The sequence below is a fragment of the Podarcis bocagei genome (genome assembly GCF_964188305.1).
Source record: "Podarcis bocagei genome assembly, chromosome: 1".
Taxonomy (NCBI): Eukaryota; Metazoa; Chordata; class Lepidosauria; order Squamata; family Lacertidae; genus Podarcis; species Podarcis bocagei.
Genome location: NC_138125.1, coordinates 87,275,064 through 87,297,926, shown reverse-complemented (window position 1 = coordinate 87,297,926; position 22,863 = coordinate 87,275,064). Strand labels below are relative to the sequence as shown.

Here is a 22,863-nt window from a genome sequence, read left to right as displayed (position 1 = left end):
GGAGGATCTGGAACAAGTATTTAGAGGAGACCATCTGTGTGGGGACCTTTTCACAGAGCTCTTCCCTCCTAAACCTGGTCAATCCTCACCTGTCCTTGGCCAAGCAGGGGGCTGTGTTTCCTGTGGGAAGGTGTATTGCACTGGTGGTGCTCAGCTGCAACCAGCAGCCATTTCTACAATTGTCACAGCACCTTCCCCAGTCACTGTGTGACTGTAAGAACCGTTGCTGACTACCTACACACTGCCAGTTTATGTTATCTTTTTCTCCACACAAATGTCTGCCTGAGGATCATCAAAGCTGCATGTAGGAAGATGGTGGTGAGGGAAGTATTTTTTAAATATTGCAGTTGCATCCCACCTCCTGCCAAGGAGGTAGTACAGTGGTACCTCGGGTTAAGTACTTAATTCGTTCTGAAGGTCTGTTCTTAACCTGAAACTGTTATTAACCTGAAGCACCACTTTAGCTAATGGGGCCTCCTGCTGCAGCCGCGCTGCCAGAGCACGATTTCTGTTCTCATCCTGAAGCAAAGTTCTTAACCTGAGGTCCTATTTCTGGGTTAGCGGAGTCTGTAACCTGAAGCGTATGTAACCTGAAGCGTATGTAACCCGAGGTACCACTGTAGTGGCATTTTTAGCCTCACATGAGACCCTGTGAGGTACATTGGGAGGGAAACAATGTAGGGGCAGTTGTGTAAGAGATGTGATTGGGAGAGAGGAAGGGCTGCATCTGGGGATGCGAGAGGTCTCATTTAGGTCTCATTTAAAGCCAAATCTGTCAAATCTGCACTTTATGGAATGATACGCAAACTGAAGCACAGCTATCCTTTGAAATTCACACTTATCAAAATGTTGCTATGCAGTTTCCCAAGTGAACAATGTTTACAAAAATGCAGGTATGAAGGGAATGTGTACGTGGGTAGGTTCTCCTATTCATTTATTAGTTTTCATTGGCAGTGTGGGAGCTTGGTGGGCCCTGGGAAGACCTGGTATATGTAGACTGCAGCAACGGGAGGAACTTAAGCCCTGTTTACTGACTAGGTCTCAGCATTCATGGCATGTGTGGGCCTGTCTGCAGTGTGCCTGCAGGTGTATGCTTGAAGATGCATTGGAGGCATGTGTAATGGGTGGGGTACAGGGCCTGGCCCCCAAACCCCGCCCCCATTGTGCACACTTCTTGCATTAATTGAACACGGGAGCTACACTTCCAGCAATTACAGTCAGCCAGTAAAGTCTCACACTCTACATTTTCACAGCTTGCTACAGAAATTTAAACAAAACAAAACCCCACCACAAGATACCATGTTCCCTGTGATGATGCAGTTGGAGCCTGTGTAGGCATGCATGTTTCCTGATTTCTCACCATTTCAGGACTTGGTGCCATCTGATGACAGAATATGTGAACAGACGCCGTTGAAAAGCTTTGTCCTAAAGGTGGCACCTGGGCTAGGGACAGTCCCTCTCTGGTGGCTCCTCCACACCAGTCATGGCTAACTGCTGCAGTCATTCAGAGATGCCCATGTGTGAACCAGCCCACAGGCTTCATTTCTGGAAGGGAGGCTGCTTCCGCTGATGGTTGAGGGCAATTGCAGGAAGCAACATTAGGGTAGATATGCTCACGAGTGCACAGATAAGTGTGGTCAGGTGTAGAGCGTATGGCTTGAATCCTGCTATGATTGGTTTCAGGGAACACGTGTGTGGCTGCAGGAGCAGGACCGGCTGCAGCCCTGCACAGTTGGCTCTTGTGTTGATGGATCCGTGCTCTTCACTTCGGACTATGGCGAGGTAAGTGAAATGAAAACACAGCATTTTCATGAGCCGCCAAAGGAAACCTTCCAGGTCATTCCCTTGCACATTTGGGCTAAATAAAAGCTGGTGGCTCAGGAGACTCTTTTTTTCCCTTCTCCTGTGGCCATAATATGCAGCACCTTTAAGGTTGCCAAGTTACAAAGAAAAAACCTTCTTTGCATTCTTCCCTAGGTGGCTTTGGCAGGTACAGGTTTTCTTAAGGCTTTGTTCTCCTTTTCTTAAGGCTTGCAAATTGGTTTTTCCTTGAATTACCGCTGCTTGTTGACATTGCCACAAAGCACTTAGATGCTCTGGAGAGGCGTCTGCAAAAGCCAGACAGACTGAAGGCTTTGGAAGCAGCTGTATGCAAGCAATTCACACCTCTTAGCATTTCTAAAAGTGGCTGCCTCTGAAATTGGTGATAATCCCTGTAGGGATGCGGAGTCAGTCCACTTCCACCTTCCTTTCTCCTATAATCTCTTTGGTTTATGTAAGGAAGGGAGATTGGCATCTTTCTCAGACCCTCCCATAGCATATAAGACAAAATGACTTCATGAAGATCAGTTCTTTTTATAGTGTTACTTCCAACTATTGGGGCCTGTTAAGAGAGTGGCAGAAGGGTGGGGTTTCTTCCAAGCCATTAGCTATCAAACTTTCTAGGCGCAGAAATTTTGTATTCTGATTCCCCTTCTGATATAGGTAACTACAGATATAGATAATTGGTACACACCTAAAAGTGCAAAGTGTGGAGGTAAGAAGCTCATCTGTACAAAGATGTCTCTGCTTGTAAAACACAATGAGTCACTTCAGTTCACTGCTGGGTGAACTCACCCAGTGGTGAATCCAGATGTGTTCACTGAGAGGACTCATTCATCAAATCCTGCTCAATGTGTATAAATCATGTAGGATGGCATTCAGCTTAAGTTTTACTCAAGAGTAGACTTGTTGAAATGAAAGGACCAAACTTTGTCATGCCTAGTAATTTCAGTGGCTCTTGAGTAAAACTTGGTTGAATACCACCCATGGTTTTAAATTTTTACTTATTGTAGAAATAAAAGTTTAAAATAGATGCGAAAGGACAAGGTAAATACAGAAGAGGGGGTGACCCCTCCCATTTCCTGTTACTTACCTCTCTATACCCTTGCACTCCTTTTACTGTCAACTGATCAACTGCCAGGAATTACAGCCCCCCACAGAATCCTGCATCTCTACATGCACCATCTTTTCCTTCCCTCCAGGTGTTCTGCTACCCGTGGGCCTCCGTGCCCAGAGAGAAAGTCCTGCCGATGCATCGGTCGAGTATGGAGGGGGTGGAGGACATGTCCATGCTGGGGGACCTGCACGAGGCGGCCATTTTGCTCAATCTGCACCAGCGCTACCAGCAGGACCACATCTATGTGAGTGACCAAAGCAGACGGATTCTTTGCTAGCCAGAGCAGAAGTGGCCTGAAAAGAAAGCTCAGCTGCACGGCTGTCCTTTACTCTATCTCACCCGATTTGGAGCCCTCTTAACCATGGCTTGGACGGGAGTCTGTGTCTCGTCCTGGTTGTACTTGGGCTGAATCAAGTTAGTATTCCTGGGTCTCTCTGCACACATTTGGAACACAGCATCACAAGGGGATTTTATGCTGAGTATAAGGCACAGCTAAGGCCCTGTCTACACATGCAGATTTTGTGTGTGTGTAATAGACTATACCATTTCAGATTGCAGGTGGGGAGTGATACACACACACACACACACACACACACATATAAATATGGGAGTGCTGTTTTTAATGCTTCCCTATAGTAAAAGGAAAAGCCCATAAGTTTGAAAAAAGACCTACCCAAAATTAGCACACCAGAGAAAGAGTTTTTACCCTAGCCTGTTCTGTAGGCACTAGTTTTCTACTTGCAAGGGGCATTTTTACGAAAGGAAGAATTCAAAAATGCTATCCCATCATCTGCATTCCATAGTGATATACTCTATTTTGCCATTTTGGAAGCTACCTCGTTTTACTGAATGCCTAGTCTAGGCTTGAGTGTCCAGGAGTAGCTACTGGGCTGCTGCAGCTGAGAAATGCAGCAATGTTTGCCATGCCATCAGTGGTTGGTTCTCTTTGCAAGAGGACTCTCAGCAGCTGGCATTGAAGATGCTCCAGGTGTTTCTTCCTGGAGCAGGTTTCCTAGGCTGAATGACAGACATGTGCACCAGAGGCAGTAAACGTCCTCTTTCATCCTACTTCAGGATTTGTGTACGGGAGGCAGAGAGATGCAGGGGGCTCTGTGCCATTTATGGTGTTTGCAAGATTACCTGGGACTGCGAGAAGGGCCATGAGGCATGCTCCTCCTTCTTTCTTACCTGTGTGCAAGCCCGTTCAAATTCTGATATTGAAATGTGGATCTTAGGCTGTGTTGCATAGCAACAGTTACTAAGGCAACAGGACTGTATGCATCTTGTATTCCAGTAAATGATCAATTAAGTGACCCGATTTCTGGGAAGCATCTTCTCCATTTTGGGCAGACAAGGAAGTTGCAAAGTCTGTATTGCATAGTAATAAATCTTTGCTGTCTCGTGATGGACATGCCTTCTCTTTCTGCTCTCTTGACCCAGGTCTATCTCCATCCTGCAACCTCTCAAGTGTTCCCTGTGCAAGCAGCTCTTTACTGCCCAGACCTTTACAATCGGATCTTACCCTCTTGAACATCCCTTTGACAACTGCCTACCCTAATTTCTCAGTTTGCTACTTCTTCCCTCCCTCCCCCATCTCTCTCTTTGCTGTAGGGAAATAGAATAATAATTAGCATTTGCATACCAGTATATGTTTAAATGATCAGAGAGTATTTCGCAGACACTGTATTGGGGGCATCCTAGAACTTACATGAGACACAGCACCATGGCTGCTCCTGCTCTCTGTTTCTTGTAATATCTAAGACAGATAGTATGTGACACGATGTGATTGCACTGTACATTTCCCCATCCCTGCCAAGCAGCGATGCAAGGTACAGGCAGCACACACACACACACAGTGCAATGATACCCCCACCATACATGGTTTACTTGGATTTTTCCAAGGAGGGGAGAGTGTGAAGACACTCAGAAGCAGTAGCTCAGAGTCTCTTGTAAAATCTGGTTTCAGTAATCCAGTGACAACCCTGTACATTCAGTGTTATTATCCCCATTTTGTAGATGGTGGGCTGAGAGAAGATTTAGGCAGGAGGATGTATGCCTGTGGATATTTTTTTTAAATCCCAGGAGGCGCTTAAAGATTTATTGTGAGAGACAGTAAGTCCTGACACATTTCAGACCCATAGCTCTACCTTGGGGCAAAAGAGATTATAGAAAATTTAACTGATCTTTTCTTTAAAAAAAGCCAACAACAACAATAAAAAAACCTTCTTTCTGCTATAATTCATTTTCCCTCAGAGATGGGGCTACTACACTCTGAAATGTGAAAGACTTACTGGTTGCCAGAGTAAACCAGAGTTTAGCGTGGCAAGTTGCAGTGAGCTTTCAGTATGTGCACTTTCCACCTCTCCTCTAGCATAGCCAGGAGGAGGGAATTGGAAGCTTTAGCTTCTGTTTTCAGTTAGCCACAGTTTTAGTGTGTCATCTAAACCGCATGGTTAACTATGGTTTGTTGAAACAAGCCAGCTTCATAAACTATGGTTTGAAATTGGGTTTCAAACAAAGCATATTTAAAATTAAGCACACTTAGCTAGGTTCAGATGTCATAGCAAGATGCAGTTTAATCAAGAATTGAAAGCTTCTCTTGATGGCCTCTTGTGACTGTGCCAGAGGAGGAAGAGAGGGGTGCACAAGAAGGAAGCTAGCCTTGTTCCCACAATGCTGAACTATATTTTTTGACACCAGAACCAGGCCTGCTCCTGCCGCGCTACCGAAAATCAAGACACCGTATGCCTTTGGTCTTATGTCGTGGTTTGCCTCCCTCAAACAAACCATGAACCAAGAACAAACCTTGGTTAGAGTTCATGGTTTATTTGGAGTGAGGCAAATCACAGGCCTGGATTTGGATGTAACATTGGCTTAGCTCTGAGCAGCATTGCAGCAGGAGGAGATGAAGTAGATTTTCTCATTGTGCTCCTGCATGGTTGCTTGTTCAGTGAACCAGGCCAAGTGACTTAAAGACTACTGAGCAGTCCCCACCACCACCACCATGAAACATAACCACCAGCTCCCCAGCTTGCTTTCTTTTTTCAAGAAGAGTACATCTCTAGCATCTTGTAGAACCTGACACATGAGGCAACATGTACAGGCACTGTTCTTGTTTTCTGAGAAACTATCCTGCTTCCCCGTTTCAGTGTTTTTCTTTGCCCACCCCACTCCCAGAAACATCCGGGCAGACTCCCATTCAGCCAAGCCTGCACAGTGGTGTCCTGCTTCTTCAAAGCATGGCCAAGGAGTAATACAGGGAAAGAAAGGAACGGGAAGCCAAGGATGATTCCCTGCCCAATCCTTACAGAAATGAGGCTTCCCCTCAGCCCAAGGCCATGACTTGTCAAGAAACCCTAAGAATCCCATAGAAGTTTCCTTGCCACTTGAGCACGATAGTACAGTCCATCTAATGTCCCATCTCCAGTTGTGGTCATCTCTACCTCTGAGGAAGGAATTGGGGGGGCACTAAATAGGAGGGGAACATTCTTGCTCCACCCTGGTAGGCTCCAGTGAAACTTCAGGTACATCATTTAGCATCCCTGAAATGTACTTAGCTCCATTAAAAAAAAACCTAATAAAAAAATCTTCATTGCTGAAGGTCCCCTAGGGAGATTCTTCCCAAATATGAATTCTTCTGACCATTCGAATGCTCCCTGCATTTTGTTGAATGGGCAGCTTATATAATAGTTTCTTCTTGTTCTCAGTAATGTCCTGTACCCTAAATTAGCATGTCTCCCTCTACATTAATAGCTATCTCCCTCCAATTATTTTTAGAGAGCTGTAATGTACCCTCTTAGCTTCCCTTTTTTTCTTTTCTTTTTTCGGCTGGGCTGAAGAGGCTCAGTCCTTTTAAGCCTTCTTTCAAGACCTGGCCTCCACTTAAAACCATTGATTTCTGTCCTGAGAATGATGGATCCTTTCCACCCTCAGGTATATAATAGCCTTTGATGTTCCTTATCCTCTCCAGAAGGTCTGAGGGCCAAACTGTGCGATAGGTGGGAGATTTCTGATTGTTGATCTTACAAGATCTGTGCTTGCGTCTCTTTTTGGAAGGCCTCTGGCTGCCCTGAACACAAACAGAACTATCTGTAATAATATGGCAATTCATGTAGATATTTGCAAGAAGGTGACTGAAACAAATCACCCTGTATGGAGCTTATTAGCATTTGAGCACTGTCAGATTTTATGGGTTCAACGTGCCCGGAGGGAGGTAGAATATTGCCCTCTTGTGGCAAACGGTGGGTGGCGGCTCTTACAGAAGCGCATGTGTACAAATGTATGGAGTTGGTCCCCAGCAGCTCACTAAAACCACTTGTTTATTTTGCTGTTCTTTCCGCTTTCTCCTCCAGACAAACATCGGCTCCATCTTGGTCTCTGTGAATCCCTACAAGCCCATCGCTGGATTGTATGATGCTGATGCCATTGACCTGTACCGCCAGCACTGTCTGGGTGAGCTGCCACCCCACATCTTTGCCACAGCCAGCGAGTGCTACAGCTGCCTGTGGAGGCGCCATGACAGCCAATGCGTCCTCATCAGGTGAGGGAGGCACTTTGGATCAGGAGGGCAGACGAATCAAAGCACCCCCCCCCATAGCATATAGTTAAGCAATGGAGGATGTAGCGATGGCCGCCATCTTTAAAAGGTATCGGGCAAATTCACAGAGGATAAGGCTCTCAGTGTCGTACCTCCATTCTTGAAGGCCGTATGCCTCTGAATACCAGTTGTTGAACCAGGGTGGACAGCTGGCCTGCTGCACCAAGGCTCTCCTTATCTTTTTATGCTCTTTGCAGCAAACATCTCCCCAACCATTAGTCGGGATTTTGGGGGGAGTGCTGCACGTACATTCTGGAGCCATTCTTTCTGACTTGCCATTGAGGCTGGCATTCCCTTTGGTTGGTGCTGTCCTGAGCAGGTTGTTTTGGCTGTCCATTTAACAGTGGCGAAAGTGGAGCTGGAAAGACAGAGAGCACCAAGTTGCTGCTGAAGTTCCTGTCAGCCATGAGCCAGACCTCACTGGGCGGCCCTGCGTCAGAGAAGAGCACACATGTGGAGGAGGCCATCATGGAGAGCAGGTATAAGCCCACACAGCACAGGGTTGGCGTGAGTGTGCGGTTTGGAGGTGTCTCCTCTCAGGGGGCCATGTCACGGACAAGGGGTGGGACTGACACTGCAGCTTCCCAACTGCCTGCCTTCTAGTTACGGCCCACAAACTTCCTTTTTCAGCTAGGGGGCTGTAATGCATAGAGAGTGTCCAGCAAAAGTCCTTATTCCTTGGAATATTTCTGCACTTGATAAGGAGAATCCATCTGCCTGACTTTTTCCAGGTACCCTTCAGAGGTCAGAGGTCTGTGCTGTTTTGAACCAGGGGAGCAAAGATAGGAAATCGATAATGCCTGCCATGCTCATTTCTGGTGGCTGTTTCCACGTCCATTTCCTCAGGTGTCCAACATGTATAAGTGGGACTGCTTGGTGCACTAAGAAAAGCAGGATTGTGCAGCATGTATAAGCTACATTAATTGAAAATGTTCACGTATATTTGGTTGATTCTGCTTCTGCTGGTCAAGGGGGAGGAGCAAGTTGCAGTAAACACAGACTTTGGAGATATCAAGTCTGTCATTGCAGACATGAGGGCTAGAAACTTGGAAGGTTGTGTTTTTTGGAGGGAGTTGTAGTTTTTGTTAAGAGAGAGCTCAGTTCCTCAAAATTTGAAAGGTCTGCACAGTAAACACGCCTAGATTTAAATAAAGTGCAGTCTACCCTTATTATACACCCCAAACATCACTACTAATCTCCTTCCTTCCTTCCTTCCTAGCCCAGTACTGGAGGCTTTTGGAAATGCCAAGACAGTCTACAACAACAATTCTAGTCGCTTTGGCAAGTTCATCCAGCTGCACTTTTCCCAGCATGGGCATATCCAGGGTGGGAGAGTCACTGACTGTATCCTTCTTTTTGGTGGTTTTATCCCTGATTACCTTAGCGCACACCCAAGGCCAAGCGGAGCTGGTGAGCTGGTTGTGTCTCCACTGCTGACTTAGCAGGGTATAATCATGTCAGGCAAGGCGACCTTCCTCCCCATTTTCCAGCTCATTTCCGATTCTGTGTTGAGTTTTCCTTTGCAAAAGAGGGTAGCTCTCTAACTGTTTAGAATCCAGGAGTGAAACAATCCGCGTCCATATAAGTTGGGGACAGAGTTCTTTGCGGCCAGATTCCTATGTCATTGAAAGATTCTTTGCCAGACATTGGGAAGTCTTTCTAGGAGCCATCGTACCATTGCTTCCTCCTTAACTCATTGCTCAGATTTATTGGAGAAGGTGAGTAAAATTTATTTTGATCGTGCCCCTCTTCTTTGCCCCTTCACAATGTCCAGATGATATGGAGATGCTATGATGGCTACTCCTAGGTAGGGTACTGTCTCGACACCCCTAAAAGTTCTGCTCAGTAGAAACTCTGGTGTGTCTGCACTACATTAAGCTATATTCCCTTTTTTTTGGTTTCATTTCACTATAAACCTTCACCGTCTCAGAAAGAACCACGAGTTTCCCATAATACATATGCTTCCTCATCCTTGAACATCTCTGTTATTAATAAATGTCCTGTTTTGCGGAATTGCATCTATGCAATTGCACTAATGGACCCACACACAAGACAGTACTGAAAAGGGAGGAGTGAGGCTGATTTGCTTTGCTAGGGAAAAGGGAGTAGTCAGATTCTGAGACTGTGAAGTAGGCAAATGAGCAACGTGTCCCAGTCGGAAAGTGCATGGATGAAATGGTGCTAAATTAATCAAAAAGAAAAAAGGGAGAGAGGCTCCAGTAGTAGTGAAGGAGCAGCAACAAGAAAATGGCAGTGAAGGAAGACAGCGCAAGACCTCAGTCCTCCCATTCAAGGAGGGGTATAATTTGGCGCATGGAAACGGAGATTAAACAGTGACTGGTTATGGGTTTTGGTGTGGACTTCCCTCATTCTTGCATAGACCCCAGGACATATTGCATGTAGAACTGTATGTGGCGACGCACACGTACCTGGATTCTTTTCATGCTGTTGATGTAGCAGAAACAGGGCTGAGCACAGTGGCTGCCCTTCCTCCTATGTCGAGGACATATTTCATTGCCAGGAGCTCTGCTAGTTTGTGTGTGCCTTTGGGGTCACACACCCTTCACTCTTCTTTGTTTCAGAACAGAGTTGTTCACCAGAACCCGGAGGAACGTAATTATCATATCTTCTATGCCTTGTTAGCGGGTGTCAGCGAAGAACACAAAGGTAATGAGGATTCACAAAGTTGCATTCTCTCATTCAATGAGAAGAGCAATCTCTTGCAGTCAGGCAGGGATGGGGAACCTTTTTGGGCCAGATCCTTATTAGGGTTCCTGACGAGCCAAGCTTGACTCAAAATCCTTTCGCCACTGAACTTCAAACAAGGGAGGGAGGCTTGCAAAGGACTGGAACTCTGTGCACTTCTCCTGTGCGCAGTGGCAGCAGCCAAGCAAAGGACAAGAGCCTCCCCCCACCTCCCCCTTGTTGCCACCTTCCTGCTCATGGGAGAAGCAGCTCCCATAGTCTCATTTCAGCTGAAACTGGACCAGGGGTTTTTCTTAATGCGCTTCTCAAAAGTGCTGCTTCTCCTGTGAGCTGGTGCTTGGTGGCAGAGGGGAGGGCAGGGTTGATTCTTCTTCCCCTCCTCTTGCTTCTGCTGCTAGCTGGAGAAGCACGCGAGCTGCAATTTTGAGAAGGCTTTAATTTCCGCCCATCAGCTGATAAGTGGAGATTAAATCTTGCTGCCTTTTGCTGTGTGATAGTGTTCCCTGCTGGAAACGGGACATGTGGGCAGGCAGTGCAGGGTTAAACCTTGTCCTCCCGCTCATCTGCTGAAGTCACCACTGATGTCAGCTGATGGATGAGTGGGTGTGGTTTGGCCTTGCAGACCAAACTGAAGCCCCTGGAGGGCTGGAGGATCCCCACTCTTGCAGTAGGCAGAGTGGCTCAGAGAGCAGGCTAATACCCCAGGTTTCAGAGGAGGAACAGGCTCAGAATCTTAAGGATAAAAATCTACACCAGGGTGGGAAACTTTTGTCAGCCCGAGGGCCACATTCCTTTCCAGTCAATGTTCTGAGGGCCACATGCCAGTGGTGGGTGGAGCCAGAGGCGAAAGCAAGTCGAACAGCAGGTGTAAATGATACCTTTATACAGCAGGCCAGTTTTCACACAAAGACCCTTCTGTCTTCCACCCAGGCAAGTGAGAGGCGCTGTCAGGACTCATTCTAGACAGAAACACTTGAGGGACCAGTGAGGGGCGGGGTATGGTCTGGGGAGAGCGCCAAAGAGTAGACAGAGAGGCCTAGAGGGCTGGATTTGGCCCCTGACGCACCCTTGCTCTGTATAAATTAATGGTGGAGTCCTGAACTCAGAATTCTAGTTTGTGAATGGCATTTCTCCTACAACTTCAAGAAGGGATATCATATCTCAAGTCCACTCTTGAGACGGTGTATTTAAATGATGCCTTGTATTTCCTGTTTAAGGCCTACTCGTCCCTCTTGTAGGAGACGAGTGCAGAAGGGAGCAGGGAGACACCTGCGTTACCCACAGAATCAATAGCCCAGTTTCTGTACTTAACCATGTCCTTGGACAGTTAACAGAGGCATGATTTTCTCGAGGGCTGGTCAGAGCATTGCTCTCTTCTTTCCACCAGCCCTTTCTAAATCTCCCAGCCCATCACGCCTTTTGCAGCTCCCTGTGCCTTGCCACTGATCAGATTCAACTTCCCCTCCCTCCTGCCACAGGAAGACTTGCACATTTCCCCCAGAACCCCCTTCTTCCTTTGAGGGATTGTCCGTGACCTAAATCAGTTGAATTAGCAATGGCTAGTTTTCCATGTTACATACCACCACGTTAACCGTAGCCACAAATTCAAAGCTGGGGGTGGGGGTGGGGAACCTTACACTAGAAGCAAGAAAACTTTGGTTGAATTGTTTGAGGAAAATGCCTCAGGGGTTTGTGTCCCAGAAATCCCACGATGAATGTGGGGCACTACAAAAAGCAAGGCTGAAATTGGAATTAGCCATGAAAAATTTGCATTGGAGACGCATCTCAGACTTCCTCAGGCCATTCTCTGCTAGGGTTGTTTTGGAGGGAGTAGCCTTTATTTCTGATGCAGTCGGCCTAGTTTAAGAGGGAAAGGGTGTAGCTTCTGATACGGAGACAAAGCTTTGGTACCCACTTAAATAATACTTTTATCAGGACCCTAGTGAGCCTGGGAATGGAGCTGGAAACCCTTGACCTCAGATTCCAGTGAGTGGAATTTGTGGTATTTCCTCTGTGGCCTGTCTGCAACTGGGCCAAACTCTGCTTCCTAAAAAAAGTTCAACAACTTTCGGGGTGTCCTGGTTTTTACTTTTTGAAATATGGCAGCCCTAGATCTCAGACTGGCAGAGAGGGAATTTGCAGTGGCATCCAGGAATGCCCCTAGCAGAGTAATATGGTATCTTCACACACTTTAGCAGTCCCTGGGCTAGAGAAGGGGGAATTTCTGCTGGCAACCACAGGAAGGTATATCTATTTGGCAGAATTGCTGCTGTACTTACTGATGCACCAATAACTGGGTTTAGAAGTCTTCTGCAATTAGATGCCTGGGAATTGGTTGTTTAGTTCCCAGTATTTTGAGCATTGGGGCAAACTAGACATTACAAGTTACTTCCTAGCAAGTTTATTTGAAAAGAAAAGAAGAGTAAAACAGCATTGGGTGCCTCTAATTTTGAGCAGAGGAGCAGCAAAAGGAGGGTATACTTAAACCGCTTAACCCACTTCCTCTTTTCCAACTCTAAACCACTCATCCAGGCTGCTTTCACCACAGGTTGGCCACTGTGGGAAGCAGAATGCTGGACTAGATAGACCTTTAAACTGACCCAGCAGGATCCTTCTTATGTTTTTACCTCATGGGTTAAGTACCCCTCTCACTTGACATTCAAAACTGCAAGTTGCCAGGGCTGCTTACAATTAAAAAATGTCTTATTTCCACTGTGGACAAGGCAGTTACAGGCTAATGTTGGCTCCCCACAACTTATTCCACAATCTGTTGTCCTTGAGTTGTTTTTGTTTTGGGGGGGAGACTTTGCCATGCTGTGGTTTGGTCCTATGATGTTGAACTGGTAGTGCTGTATAGACAACCCCAGAGAAAGGAGCAAGTGGAAGAAGAGTTGGTTGCTTTCTGGATGTCCCTAGCTCATCTTCTCTCCCCCCACCCTCCTACCCCGACCTCCAATGTGTTTGCTTCTCCTTTGGGGAGCTGCCTCCCTACAGAAGCCCTGGTCCTGCTGGAGCCCAAGAGCTATCGTTACTTAAACCAGTCTGGCTGTGTAACCAATGAGAACCTGGACGACAAAGAGATGTTCAGCAAGGTCATGGTGAGTCTTCCTTATGACTCCAGGCAAGACTTTAGGCTAGGTGTGGGTAAGCTGTGGCCCTCCAGATGTTGCAGAACTACAACTCCCATCAGCCCTAGCAAGCATGGCCAATGGCCAGGGATGATGCATGTTGTAGTTCAGCAACAACTGGGGGATACAAAGGTTTCACACACCTGCATTAGGCAATGCTGTGAGGGCAGGGGTTCTCTCTCTCTCTCTCTCTCTCTCTCTCTCTCTCTGCCTCTGCATGTGTGTTTAAAGGGAAAGGTGTGCCTGTTCCTTCGATGAAGACTAAATTGCAAAATAACTGAATGCAAGAGGATCATTTTTCACTCTTGATGGCCTGTCTGGACGTGGTGCCTGCTAATTGGGTGCTTTGTTTGATAGCAATTTAGAGAGGCTGCTTAGACTAAAGTAATGGTAGCTTGACGACACTTCTCATTGTCTGCCCACTAGCGTATTTCCCCCCCCCCCATTGTTTCTTGCAGTTCTGCACTACTACATTTGTTCCCATCACTTAAAAAAAAAGGAGCTGGGGGAAGGATTTAGCCTGCAAAAATATGGGCACTGATTTGTAATGTAGAAGGAGGGAAAAGATGTGAGGGTGCTATAGGAATCATATTTATTATTTATAAAGCACTTTTGAAGCAGAGTGCTGTATAGGAGATAAAATTGAAAGGTAGACTGTAGAATAAGGGCAAGGAAAGGGCATGCTAGGAAGAGAGCAGAAGAGGATTCGCTTAAGGAAAAGCCTGGAAGTACAAGAGGGTGGTCTTGTAGCTCAGGGATAGAGATCCTGTGGTCCTCCAGATTTTTCTGGACAGTGTCAGCCAATGCGGATACTGCTGAGGGATCATGGGAGCTGTAGTCCAGCAACAGCTGGAAGGTCACAGGATCTCTGCCCCTGTTGTGGATCCTCTTGCATATTGGGTCTGACTGCCACCAGGATATAAGGTGCAAGGCTAACTGAAACCAGGCTCAACATTACCCAGAGCATTCTTGGCTCTGTGTTCATAGTGGCAAAAATCACAGCTGCAATATGGAATCAAGGAAACAGGTGAGTCTATGGAATAGTCTCTCCAAAGGACTGAAATAGGACAATCACATATTCAGAAGTAAGTTCTATGGACCTCAGTACAGCTGCTTCATAGTGAGTGTGTTCAGGGTGCTAGCCTTAGAAAGCAAAATCTCACAGAGGGATGTGTTAACTGGTTTGTGTGCGCTGATGTGTAAGGATTGCTTTATAGCAAGTCTATGATTGGCCCGATGGTGGTGGGGGACAGTGGAGTTAACCTAACTCCAATGTGTTTTGAGCAGACTGCCCTCGAAGTGATGGGATTCGGTTCTGAAGAGATCAGAGACATTTTCAAACTCCTGTCTGGCATCCTGCAACTTGGAAACATTGAATTTATGACGGCCGGAGGAGCTCAGATTACAACAAAAACTGGTAAGCGGCACCCTTCTGTGAAGGGCGTCCCCACCTGGAATCTGCTTCTCCTCCCTCATCGTTTTGGTGACCATGCTGATCCGCTGGTCAGGCCTTACTGCCTTTCTGTTACTGTTCACAGGACAAAATGGACACTCAGGAACTATAGGAGTTGGGGGACAATTCCAAGTCTAGTTCTTCCCAATATGAGACACTGTTAAATTCACAGTAAATTTTTAACCCCCCAATTCAAATTAGGTTTTGAGTGTGCGAATGGGCTCGAACTTCACCATGTTGTGAAACTATGGCTTACAAATCCTCTACCCTAGTTGTCATGCTGGCTTGCCAGAGATAGCTTTGCCGTGTTTTGGAATGTCACGGTTACTGTGTTTCTGTTATTTTCCCGCCTTCCCCCTGGGCCCATCAGTGGAGTCTTGGGGGATCAAGAGTTGCCAGCAAGGTCTCTCCAAACGTCTATCCCGCCTCTTGATTGTATTGGCTTCCTGTCCCTTTTTGAGGAGAGGCCCCCTCCCTCATCAATCACTTCCATATAATAAGAACACATTATTGCAAGCATTACTGCCACCTCTCTTTTATCATCCTCTCTCCTAGTGCTGAATAATGTCAGCGAGCTGCTTGGCTTGGATGCCTTCCAGTTGTCTGAGGTGCTCACCCAGAGATCCATGTTCCTACGGGGAGAGGAGATCAGCTCTCCCCTCACTGTGGAGCAGGTGAGTGAGTAGCCAACGGGCTTTGCACTAAGCATGGTGGTGGCGCCTGGCTATGAAGGGCACTTGCCTCTAGGTGGCAGCACTCACATAGTTGTCAAGGGGAAATGGCGCTTGAGGGATGCCTCGGATTTGAACATGACTTGCTCCCCCCACCCCCCAACCCTTGAGGAGGGCTTCCCATAACGTGCACTGTGGCTCAGGAATTTGAGTAAGCTGGGATGTAGGGAAGCCATTTGCAAGGCAGGAAGAGAGGGTGAATCAGCCTTGTTAACAACTTTACCGCTGTAGAGCTGGGTTGGGGAATCTTTTTCAGCTGCCTTCTGAGGGCCACGCGCTGGCGCCAAGTGGGACCAAAAGTAAATGGGGACAGAGCAATGAATGTGACTCTTGTACAGTAGGATAGCTTCTGCATGGAGCCTCAAACTTCTCTGTATCTTCCACCCAGATGAGCAAGAGGCATTCGCAGAGTTCAGGGACATATTCCAGCCAGGCAAAACTCTCAAGGAGGGTGCAGACCAGGGGCCAGTAAGGTGTGTGGTCTAGGTAGAAACCTGTGGGTCAGGTAGAGTAGCTTAGAGGGCTGGATTTGGCCCCCAGGCCTGAGCCCCCCCCCCCCCCGCCGATATCTCTGCTGCAGATGCTGCATAATGTGAGCTGGGTGTCTCTGGAGAAGCAACAAGCAATTAAATGGATTCTCCTGTAGATAAGTGCAGCAAGCACTCTGCAGAGGATACAGCCCTGTTGCATCAGGCCAAAGGCCCACTCAGTCCAGCACTCTCTTCCCACAGTGGCAAATCAGATGCCTATTGGAAACCCGCAAGCAGAACATGAGGGCACTGTGGCACACTCCTCAATAGCCCTTCCTCACTAGTTAGACTTCCTGCTGCCAAATGCCCACTTTCCCCGTCCCAGCCTTCCAGGAATGCCAGCCAACTATTGCCAGATGCATGAGAGAATGTGATGCCAGTCAGTTTGCAGTGTACGCAGAGCTAATTATAATGCCAAGCACTGGCATTTTCCAGTGTGTTAGACAGAAGGAGCTGAGGCCAGTCAATGGGGCCTTTGACAGAACGCACGTGTCTGTGTGCCGCCCACCCCTGCTTTTGTCCTAGTCCCGGGTGTGTTGAGTCAAGCGCCCGTTCCTGGAAGATGTTGCAGAGATGTTGAATTACCAGGCAGTCTGGCCACTTGAGTTCTGCTCCTCCCTGTCTGTGCTTCACTAAGCGCAGTTGGCTCCGGCCCAAACTATACAATGCAGGGAATGTGTAGCTGTTGCCCACCTGCATCTTTCCACCATGTCCTTTCGGCTCTGTTTAGTTAAAGACCATTTGAGAGGGCATCATTGTGCCCAGAGTTTCCTTTCCCCCTGCAAGCAGCAGCCAGTGATGCAGAGCAGGGGCAGGCATCATGCATCTTCCTCAATGTGCTGGCATCATGCATCTTCCTTGACTAAATATTACTGAGGAGATGCAAGGAGGCAGCCACCAAGTATTCCTTGTAACATGTGGTTTAGGCCTCAGGCTTTCTAAAGGACAGTGGTGGTCACTGAGTCAAAGGAGAGACCTTATGGCTCTCCTGCCTTCTGATCTATGGTTTCCTGTGAGCAGCGCTGTCTTAGCATATGCGCTGCAAGGGTGCAAAGATCCACCCAGCACCCCCAAATTTAGTTTAGCCCCCAAATTAACTTTTATTATGCTTATGTCAGACACCACGCTTATGCCTTATCTCTTGTTCACGAAAGAAGGGAGGAAAAAGAAACAAACTTCTTTATTTGCTCATTTATTTACAATACTGTATACTTATACTTAAGTATATAACACCACCACACTTAAACTTATAAGTATTGTTTAGGCACCTACTTAGGAGAAACATCAGTCGTGTCAAAGGTGCCGCTGACCCCGCTGCTGCATAGTACCTCAATACAATACATAACATAATATTTTGATGTAAGAGTTAATTTCGCGTGCACGGCACCGTTGTGAATTACAAGCGCTGTCATTGAGTCTGACAAGTGCCGCTGGTGCAGCGCGTCTTTGGTAAATGAGTGCACAAAGTCGAAAGTTCTTTAGTGAAACAGTAGGTATACATTTCGGTAATACCTAGGTATATATGTATTTTGTTTTTGTAGCTTGATCAGAATTCTTTATTATTTCATAACAGGTAGATAGTTAAGAGCTTCAGTAGTGGGTGCCGGGCGTCCCCCCCAAATTCAGCACCCAGGTGCCCCACACCCTTTGCATCCCTTGGTAAAGATGGCCCTGCCTCTGAGAAGTGAAGAGACTTGGTAGTGTGAGGCAGCTGATGGAGGAAAGCAAAGAGGCTTCTTTAGGCCCCCTCCTAGAGGAGGAAGCTTGGACTGACAAGGGCCTAATTCTCACAAACAGTAACCAAGGCAATGAAACTACATGTCTCCACTGGACCTTTTCAGATTCCTCTTCACGGAAGGCTTGCATGCCGTGTAAAAGACTATACATAGGCATATTTTGAAGAAAAGGGTCTAACCTATAGTATGTAAGTCCCCCACTTGCAGTCCAGACCCAGGTTTATACCTCATTTTCTCATGGTGAGAACAAGGCCTAGTTTGGCACAGATGGAGTTGGGAGGCATGCTTGATAGCAGTCATCCCATCCTTGGCAATTCAGGCACCCGCGTTTCAGCTGTTTTTTCTCTGCTGTTCTATACTTAAAATTAGTTTCCCAGGGATACTGTTCATTTGCCAGGCCTTTGCTGCCTCAATCTCCCCATAGTTTGCTGTGTTGCTCTCCAGCATATAGAGTGATGTTTGGTGTCTCTCCCCCCCCCCCCATTTCATTGCTTACTGACAAGCATTGTCTTCCTCCTTGTTTGCCCCTAGGCTGCTGACTCTAGAGACTCCCTCGCCATGGCCCTTTATTCACAGTGCTTCTCATGGATCATTGGCAAGATTAACTCAAAGATAAAAGGGAAGGAAAACTTTAAGTCTGTTGGAATCCTGGATATCTTCGGGTTTGAGAATTTCCAGGTTAGAAATTAAACTATTGGGGATTGTTGCATGGACCAAAGGAAGTTTCAGTGCATGCAGAAAACAAGCTGAGCTGATTACCTGGAGGTACATTGGAACATAAATTGCTCGATACCAAGCCAGTTGGGCAGGGGATGGGATGGTCATTGCCCCTTGAACCTCATTCTTGAAATTGGAAACAAAGGCAGCTGCCATACACCAAGTCAGAGTCACACACAAAAATTGCTTGTATATCACTACATCCTGTATATTGTTTGTTGAAATACACCAAGTCAGGCATCTACTTCAGTATTGTCTACACAGACTGGCAGCGACTTTCCGGGGCTCCAGACAGAGGGCATTCCCAGTCATACCCGGAGAACCCAGGGATTGAACCTGGGACCTTCTGCATGCAAAGCATATGCTCTACCACTGAGCTACAGCCCTTCCCCAAACTTTGACAATGTCCTGTGAAAATTACTTTGGTAAGGCATTTAGTCAAACACTCTTGGCACGTATGTTACATGGGCATGCACTCCCTTGTGTTTCCCCCTCTTTCATTATTACCTTTATATCCCACCTTTTCTCCAAAGAGCTTAAGGTGGCACTGCATATTATTATTATTATTATTATTATTATTATTATTATTATTATTATTATTATTATTATATACCTGGCTTCCTTCCCTGATGGGTCTCAACCATGCAACAACTTATCCGTGCCACAACCCTGTGAGGTAGATTAGGTTGAGAGATTGCGACTGACCCAAGGTCACCCAGTGAGCTTCATTCACTGATCCTTTTCTTTATGTGCCCTGTTTTCACCTTGAACGGGCAGTCTTGTCATTTGCAGTCTCTGTGGTTTCTGTGCCACTGCATGCCCAGACTGGCAGCAGCCGGCAGGAGAGGCAATAACAAGCTGACCCTCTGCACTTCCGCTGACCCTCCCCTGCTTCCCGCATGCACTTCCTCTTCCTTGCAGCCCTCAAGGGAAAAAAGATTTTTCCCCCAGACCAAGAACATGGGTGCTAATATTGGTTTCTCTTGTCACACGCACAGGTGAATCGTTTTGAGCAGTTTAACATTAACTATGCAAATGAGAAGCTCCAGGAGTACTTCAACAAGCACATATTCTCCCTGGAGCAGCTTGAGTACAACAGGTAGTTAAAAGTGGCCTTTTCAGGAGGCAGTGGCTATTGCTTATTGGTAGTGGCCTCTGGCAACCAAGAGAGCCCACTGCTCTCAGGTGGAGGAGGAAAAACTGCTAGCAGAAAAGCCGCTTTGGATTTCATCACTGACAATCCATGTGGGGGTCAAGGAAATCCTTGGAAAGCTTGATAAAAGCAAGAGTCGCCCACTACTTTGCTGCCTGGGAGCAGTTTTACCTTACTCTCTGCTTTTCCCCTCCCAGGGATATTATTCTCCTTTTCTTGTACTTCTCTCCTGTCCAAAGCATCTTGCTGTTTCTTAACCCCTGCTCTCTGCAAATATGAGTGCCTGATTTGTGTTTCCCCTCTCTTTTTGGCAGAGAGGGGATAAGCTGGGAAGCCATTGATTGGATGGACAATGCAGAATGCCTGGATCTTATTGAGAAGGTAGGCCTCTCTCCTGTGTGATGGGTTAGCATGCAGTCAAGAGTATGCTTCCTCTGTAGACTGGGCTTTTCTCTCTGACCTTGGTCCCAAATAGCAAGGCTTGTTTCTGTGCCTTAGTTTATAGCTGTTATTTTGCCTCTCTCCACCTTGGCTTCTGTTACTTTTATGGAAATAGACAGGCTTCATTCAGAAGTTAGAAGAGTTCATTGTGAAGAAAAAGAAGAAGAGTGTAAGGAAAAAGAAGGGGGAGGTATGAGTGGAAATCATGGCTATCTCAAGGGGTGTGGGTGGGTGTGTTTGCTGTCCTTACATACATACAATTTTTACACCCCCTCCAACCTTACTTTAGGCTGAGCAAGATAACATTACATTAAATGATCACTGCAAGTCTTTTTCTTCTTTGGCTACAGAAACTTGGTTTGCTGGCCTTGGTTAATGAAGAGAGTAGATTCCCCAAAGGCACAGACAGTACCCTTTTGGAAAAGCTGCACAACCAGCATGGGGTAAGTGAAGATGCATATATACACAACACTTGCATGCATTTATCTATGCATTTCTAAAATGTATATCATAGGCTAATAATAATATAGAAACCAATGTAAAATATTACAATCCCAATACAGTAAGCCTGCTTTTAACGTGTGTATTCAGCTTTATTTTAATAATAATAATAATAATAATAATAACAATAATAATAATAATAATAGGGCCAAAAGCAGGCAGGCACCTGGGAAAAAGACTTTGGCAATCCTTCCCACCACTGAACCCAATCTGTTTTGGCTATGTGCAATCTCCAGAAAGTAACCCCTGCATAAATTAACAAACCAGAAATTGGAAGGGAAACTAAATAAAGCCAAGATCAGTTGCCTCCCAGCAACCAAAACACCTTTGTGGATAAAATGATTTTTAAGCATCCTTCTAAGAATCAGGAGCGAGTAGGCAGACCTTCTTAGACAAGAAGTTTGAAAGATAAGATATCATTGCAGAGACAGTCCCAAATCTCATAGCCCCCAACAAGGGGGTAGGGAGTGGGAACAAAACGGAACCTTACCTGATGACCATGAAGCAGAAAAGGGGAACATTTAGGGAGGAGGCATTCCTTCAAGGACCTGAAACACAGACCACTTAAGGATTTAAAAGTCAAAACCAGGACTTTGAACTGGACCTGGAAACAAATGAATTAGCATCTATTCTAAATAATTGCAGTGGTACTTGATCTGCTTGGTTGGCACTAGTTGGCAGCCTACCCTCTGCATTCTGGACCAGCTGCAGCTTCCAGACAGTATTGAGGGGCAGCTCTGTGTAGAATGCATATATTGCAGTGGGTGGTGGTATATAGTTTTGATTCATATATCTGACACACCAAAGGGATAGGAGGAGCAAGGTATAGATTAAAGAGAAGAGAAACCTGTATGGAACCATAGTTTGATGCCCCTCAGGGATTTGTTCCATGCTCTTTTCTCCCCGTCCCACCACCCCACATTAACACACAGGATGTGTTCCCACAAACTACACTTTACATAATCTTGATATTTTAAATTTCCTCTCATCTATGAACAAAGTAGGTGGTGCTCTGTTCGTTGTATGAAATGGGAGCTACTTCCACTGTGGATTTTTAAAAGAAGGCCACAAAGTGAGCAAGAGGAACACAGTCCACAAAGAACCAGTTATCGACACTTCATCTATTGGAACCTCTTTGGCTGAGCCTCTGCTTCAGCCTTGGAAGGCTCCCTTGGTGTCTTCTGATAGAAAAGGCAATCAAACTGTGAGGCCAAATTAACCCTCTTCAAAGCAAAGCAAACAGAATTGCATAATGTGTCTCTTAAGCAGATGACCCTAAGTCTCTTACCAAATGAATAGCTGCTAAGATTCAGCGGGTGGAGGTTTAAAATTAGGTTAACAATTCAGGGTAGAATAGCTTTCCTTGTTCAGTTTACTGGATAATGGCTAAAAGCTAACAGACACAATCAGTACTCTGTGAAGAACATTGTATTTTAGCAGTTCTGGGAATTCCAGTAGTCAGACTGATCCTAGTGGCTTGTGACATAGCTGGGATGCTTCAATCTGAGGCAGGGAATCTTCCAGAAGGATAATTTCTGGCTCATCAGAATGTCTGAGTTGTAGCACTGACAGAGATGTTTGCCAGGATAGTTCCCTGTTTTTGGCTCCACCAAAATACTCTTAACTGACTGTTGAGGTTACTGTGCGGCCATTTTGGGACTGACAGTTTATGAAGTGTAATAGTACTGCACCAGAGTATGATGCAATGTATGATATTTTAGTGTTTTTTGGTTTCTATGGAAGCCGCCCAGAGTGGCTGGGGAAACCCAGCCAGATGGGCGGGGTACAAATAATAAATTATTATTATTATTATCACTGTTTGGCTTGGTTATGCGCAAAAAATTGCTACCACTCGTGATATTTAAAAACAGCTGCTGATGTGTTGCTTCAGGTGCTTGTGTAGTATAAAGTGCTTCACTTGTTTCTGTTTCAGAACAACCAGTACTATATGAAGCCTCGAGTAACAGATTTTCAGTTTGGAATCCAGCACTATGCCGGAGAGGTAAGTGCATTTTAGCCTGATAGCTGAGCAGCTGGTTAAGTTTGGGGCCTACAAGCCAGTGAGCAGTTAGGCCACAGCCAGAGGCTGACAGAAAAGGCCTAAAGTGCAGAATTTTATTTCTGGAATGGGCATGGGATTGAGCAACAGCCTCTACCCAGTTTTAAAACTCTTTTAAGTTGCCAATTTGAGGTTTAGGCCTATCAAATATTATTTTGTTGAACCCCCACAGA

The 22,863-nt window shown here is 46.2% G+C and overlaps 1 protein-coding gene across 2 annotated transcripts in view; it reads left to right on the top strand.

Moving 5' to 3' along the window:
- LOC308573345 (unconventional myosin-X-like) overlaps positions 1-22,863 on the top strand; it is a 76,900-nt gene that overhangs the window by 15,004 nt on the left and 39,033 nt on the right. Inside the window, exons 2-16 of one of the 2 annotated variants that reach the window (XM_081170179.1) lie at positions 1,684-1,782; positions 3,024-3,182; positions 7,291-7,478; positions 7,880-8,014; positions 8,755-8,879; positions 9,240-9,253; positions 10,118-10,202; positions 13,236-13,339; positions 14,657-14,786; positions 15,378-15,496; positions 18,351-18,497; positions 19,535-19,635; positions 20,004-20,070; positions 20,481-20,573; positions 22,565-22,633. In XM_081170179.1, the coding sequence (XP_081026305.1) occupies positions 1,684-1,782; positions 3,024-3,182; positions 7,291-7,478; positions 7,880-8,014; positions 8,755-8,879; positions 9,240-9,253; positions 10,118-10,202; positions 13,236-13,339; positions 14,657-14,786; positions 15,378-15,496; positions 18,351-18,497; positions 19,535-19,635; positions 20,004-20,070; positions 20,481-20,573; positions 22,565-22,633 (1,635 nt within the window). Of the gene's footprint in view, positions 1-1,683; positions 1,783-3,023; positions 3,183-7,290; positions 7,479-7,879; positions 8,015-8,754; positions 8,880-9,239; positions 9,254-10,117; positions 10,203-10,817; positions 10,999-13,235; positions 13,340-14,656; positions 14,787-15,377; positions 15,497-18,350; positions 18,498-19,534; positions 19,636-20,003; positions 20,071-20,480; positions 20,574-22,564; positions 22,634-22,863 lie in introns of those variants that run through there. The other variant, XM_081170180.1, reaches the window with a different exon arrangement.